At 44.5% G+C, this 3,425-nt stretch overlaps 1 protein-coding gene across 2 annotated transcripts in view; it reads right to left on the reverse strand.

Moving 5' to 3' along the window:
- SLC4A9 (solute carrier family 4 member 9) overlaps positions 1-3,110 on the reverse strand; it is a 55,823-nt gene extending 52,713 nt beyond the window's left edge. For both annotated transcript variants that reach the window (XM_042465439.1, XM_042465438.1), the window contains exon 1: positions 2,583-3,110. In XM_042465439.1, the coding sequence (XP_042321373.1) occupies positions 2,583-2,905 (323 nt within the window). In that variant the 5' untranslated portion in view covers positions 2,906-3,110. The remainder of the gene's footprint in view (positions 1-2,582) is intronic.
- Positions 3,111-3,425: the final 315 nt, after the last annotated feature.

Raw genomic sequence — 3,425 nt, forward strand, 5'->3', positions numbered from 1 at the left:
AGAGAGAAAAAAAACATGCGTCTTTTTGTTTGCTTGCTTGGTTTGTTTAACAATGCGATAAGGCTCCAAAATTACCTAACTACATCTATGTTCAGTCTTTTGCCCACAACCCATCTGCAAATGGAAACAATCATATTACCTGATTCAGAGCTGATACAGACCAGCATTTTGTACCGGCCTGTGGATTAGGGTGCAGCGTCCACATGCTGCATGCCCTAACCTTGCCCTCATGGTGCCATTTTGGTACAAGCTGGTCCACACAGCGCAAGCCATCATGACGCCCCACCAGTGCTGCATCCACATGATGCAACACCAAAGGGGTGTCATAAAGCCTCACCACTGCGGCTATGGTGCCCCTTGGAGGGTGAAAAAAGGACCTGCTTTTTGTGGCTTTTTTTGCGCTCTCCACAGGCTGGATTAGGGGTGGTCTGTATAGCCCCTCAGTCTTACTTTACAGATTCCAGAGTTAATGTAGGAAACACATTTTGTATGCTTGCAATGACAAAATTTGGATACATTATTGTTTTAAACTATAACACCCAGTGACCATGGGCACAGTGGTGCAGAAAGCAATAGCTCACTCCACACTTTTGAATTTCTTAGACCCCCCCCCCAATAATGTGATGTGAATAACAACTATGGTTTCACACACTGGCTAAACAGAAGCAAAAGCAGTTCCTTTTCTAGGAGAACAATTAAGGAACTTATATTTTATTTTATTTATTACAGATTTTTCCTCATATATTGGCTTTTATAAAAACTACAGTGGTAACATGGACACTTCAGTGCTATCAATTTCATCCTATTTTAATTGTCATAATTGCACCCCAAGGAAGCCAGAGACTTGCAGTTTTCTGAATTATTTCGAATTCTCTGCTAGAGAGCTCTCCCATTCTTTTGTTGCTGTTGCCTTTAAGTTAGCTTCAATTTATGGCAGCCTTATGAATGGAAGAGCTCCAATAATCCTGCTCAATTCTTGCAGTCTCAGGGCCATGGCTCCTGATTGAGTCTATCCACCTGTACTGTGGTCTTCCTTGTTTAAGTACTGCATCACTCACCTACAAGTCCAAGCCACATTTTTCATGGAGCCATAACCATGAAAGTGGTATGAAAGTGATATAACTGTAGTGCAGATACATCTTTACTCTCATTTTTATTGAATTCGCATTAGCTAATGATATAAAGAAGCATTACATGGCCTAATTAGAACTCAGGTTAAACCCAGCTCACTGGGCCAAATGACAACTGTATCCTCCTGAACCCCCATTTTTCAACGTTTTGTTTCTTTTCCTCCACCAGCCATTCAGTCTTTGCTTCTCCTTATTCTGCACCCTTAATATGAGACAGCTGAAATTCTACACTACAAAGACATATATGCGTGCATGAATGTCCACATACATCTAGATGTAATTAATTAAAATTTATCCATTTTAAAGGAAAAATAATCCCAAGATGTATAGCCTTGGAATCTCCTTAGTATGTACAATGGAGCCTTTTCACACTACACAACTGTAACACTGTGATTCCACATTAACTGTCACGGTTCCCTCCTATGAAAGCCTAGCGTTTGTAATTTGTGGAGGTACTAGCAGGGACGTAGCCAAGGGGGGGTTCTTGGGGTCCGGACCTCCCCCCCTTTCCATTAGAAAAATGAATGGTGTGTGCTGCTGCGCCGCTGCACTCAAGCCCCATTATAATGGTGACACTTAGTCTGGAACCCCCCCCCCTTCCTGAAATCCTAGCTATGTCTCTGGTACTAGGGGAGCTCTCTAGCACAGAATTCTAAATATTACACCCTACACTGCAAGTCCCGGGATTCAATAGATTGTTGCATGGCAGTTAAAGAGGAATCATAGTGCTGAAATTGTAAAGTGTGAATGGTCCCGGGATTTCAGGTGTCTGTTTCATCATCTTGGATTTATGGCACAAATACCAGAGACTTTTATTATTATATTATAGATAGCAAAGAATGAATTGTGAACTATGAAAGTGGACATATTCCCGATTACTCCTCAGAGAAAAGGACTGGGTGGTGGTCCTTATTTTACATCCAGTTATTGAACAAGGAAGCAGATATCTTTTATTTCTAACGGCAGAGACCCAGGATAAGAATACCCTATTACAGACTGCACCCATTGTCCTGGTGCACCAATTATCAGTCTATTAATGGCATGAATAGGTGTGATTATTCTGCTCCTAGCCATGTCTGCTCTGCTATAGCACTTCCAGATTTGAAACATTAAGCCACTGCCTTATACCATGCTGAACTGTGGTATGGATCCATTAGTCCCACAATTTGACTATTTGTAATGCTACCAGCTGTTGATGACAGAGCTTGGAAAAGTCAAATTTTGGCCTGCAGCTCCTAGAATTCCTCTAGGCGGCATGGCTGTGTTGTTTGGGGCATTTTAGGAGTTTAGTCCCAATAAGCTGACTTTCCTGAGTTCCAGGATGACATTTTCTGAGTCCTGTTAGAGATCTATTTAACAGAAGAGGCTGCAGATGGAACCTGAGACCTTTTTTGGCACGTAACACATGTGCATCCAACAGGCCCTTGTGCTTGCCTCTGGATGGGCACCTACCTGGCAGTTTGCCTCCATTCCAATCCTTCAGGGGCACTGAAGAGTTCAGAGAGCTGTATAAATAGCACTGGATAGCTTGCTTCTTCATTCTCCTCCTCCTCCTGTTTCAGCATAAGGCTGACCCTCTCTGCTGCTGAAGAGATGCTGGAGGTGAAAATACTCCTCCCAACTGCTTGGCAGATCACCACCGAATTTCTGCTGGAGGGCTCCTGGTCCGGACCATAGCTGTTGTTTGTCCTCTCACCATGAGGAATTGGGTCTTCTGTTTTCCCAGGAGGAGGTTGGTGCTCCTCATTTACACCCACTTTTCTTGCTTTGGTCATGCCAAAACTAAGCAAGCACCCTTCCCTTCAGCACACCTGGGTGACTGTCAGTGGAGCCCCTCTCCTCTCCTTGGCAAAGAATGGACACTGAACAGAACAAAGCCATTCTGCTTTTATAAGCGACCAGAGCTTGTTCAGGCCAAACACAAGCAAGCAGGCAGGACAACACCCCAAACAAATATTGTCAGCTAGTGAAGAGCACAGGCTCTACCCTGGCAAGACCAGCTGGAACTCACCAGGGCAGCTCTGTACTGCCCACCTTGTCATAGGGACTGCTTAGCCCACGTGGATGAGCCTGGGGCTGCTGGGACATGTTTACAACCATGTACTATTTGAAGCACTGGCCAGACCCAGGGCAGACCAGGCCATCCTGGGAAGGGGAGAAATCTGAGACAAGAAAAGTGTTGAGGATGCGGTGGGGGTGGAGAGCAGAAACCTGACACATGTGAACCTTTAAGGTGCTGGAAGCTGGGAGGATGTGCAGGAGCAAGAGAAACATTTTAATCACTCCCAACTGGAA

This window comes from Sceloporus undulatus, chromosome 4 (genome assembly GCF_019175285.1).
Source record: "Sceloporus undulatus isolate JIND9_A2432 ecotype Alabama chromosome 4, SceUnd_v1.1, whole genome shotgun sequence".
Lineage (NCBI taxonomy): Eukaryota > Metazoa > Chordata > Lepidosauria > Squamata > Phrynosomatidae > Sceloporus > Sceloporus undulatus.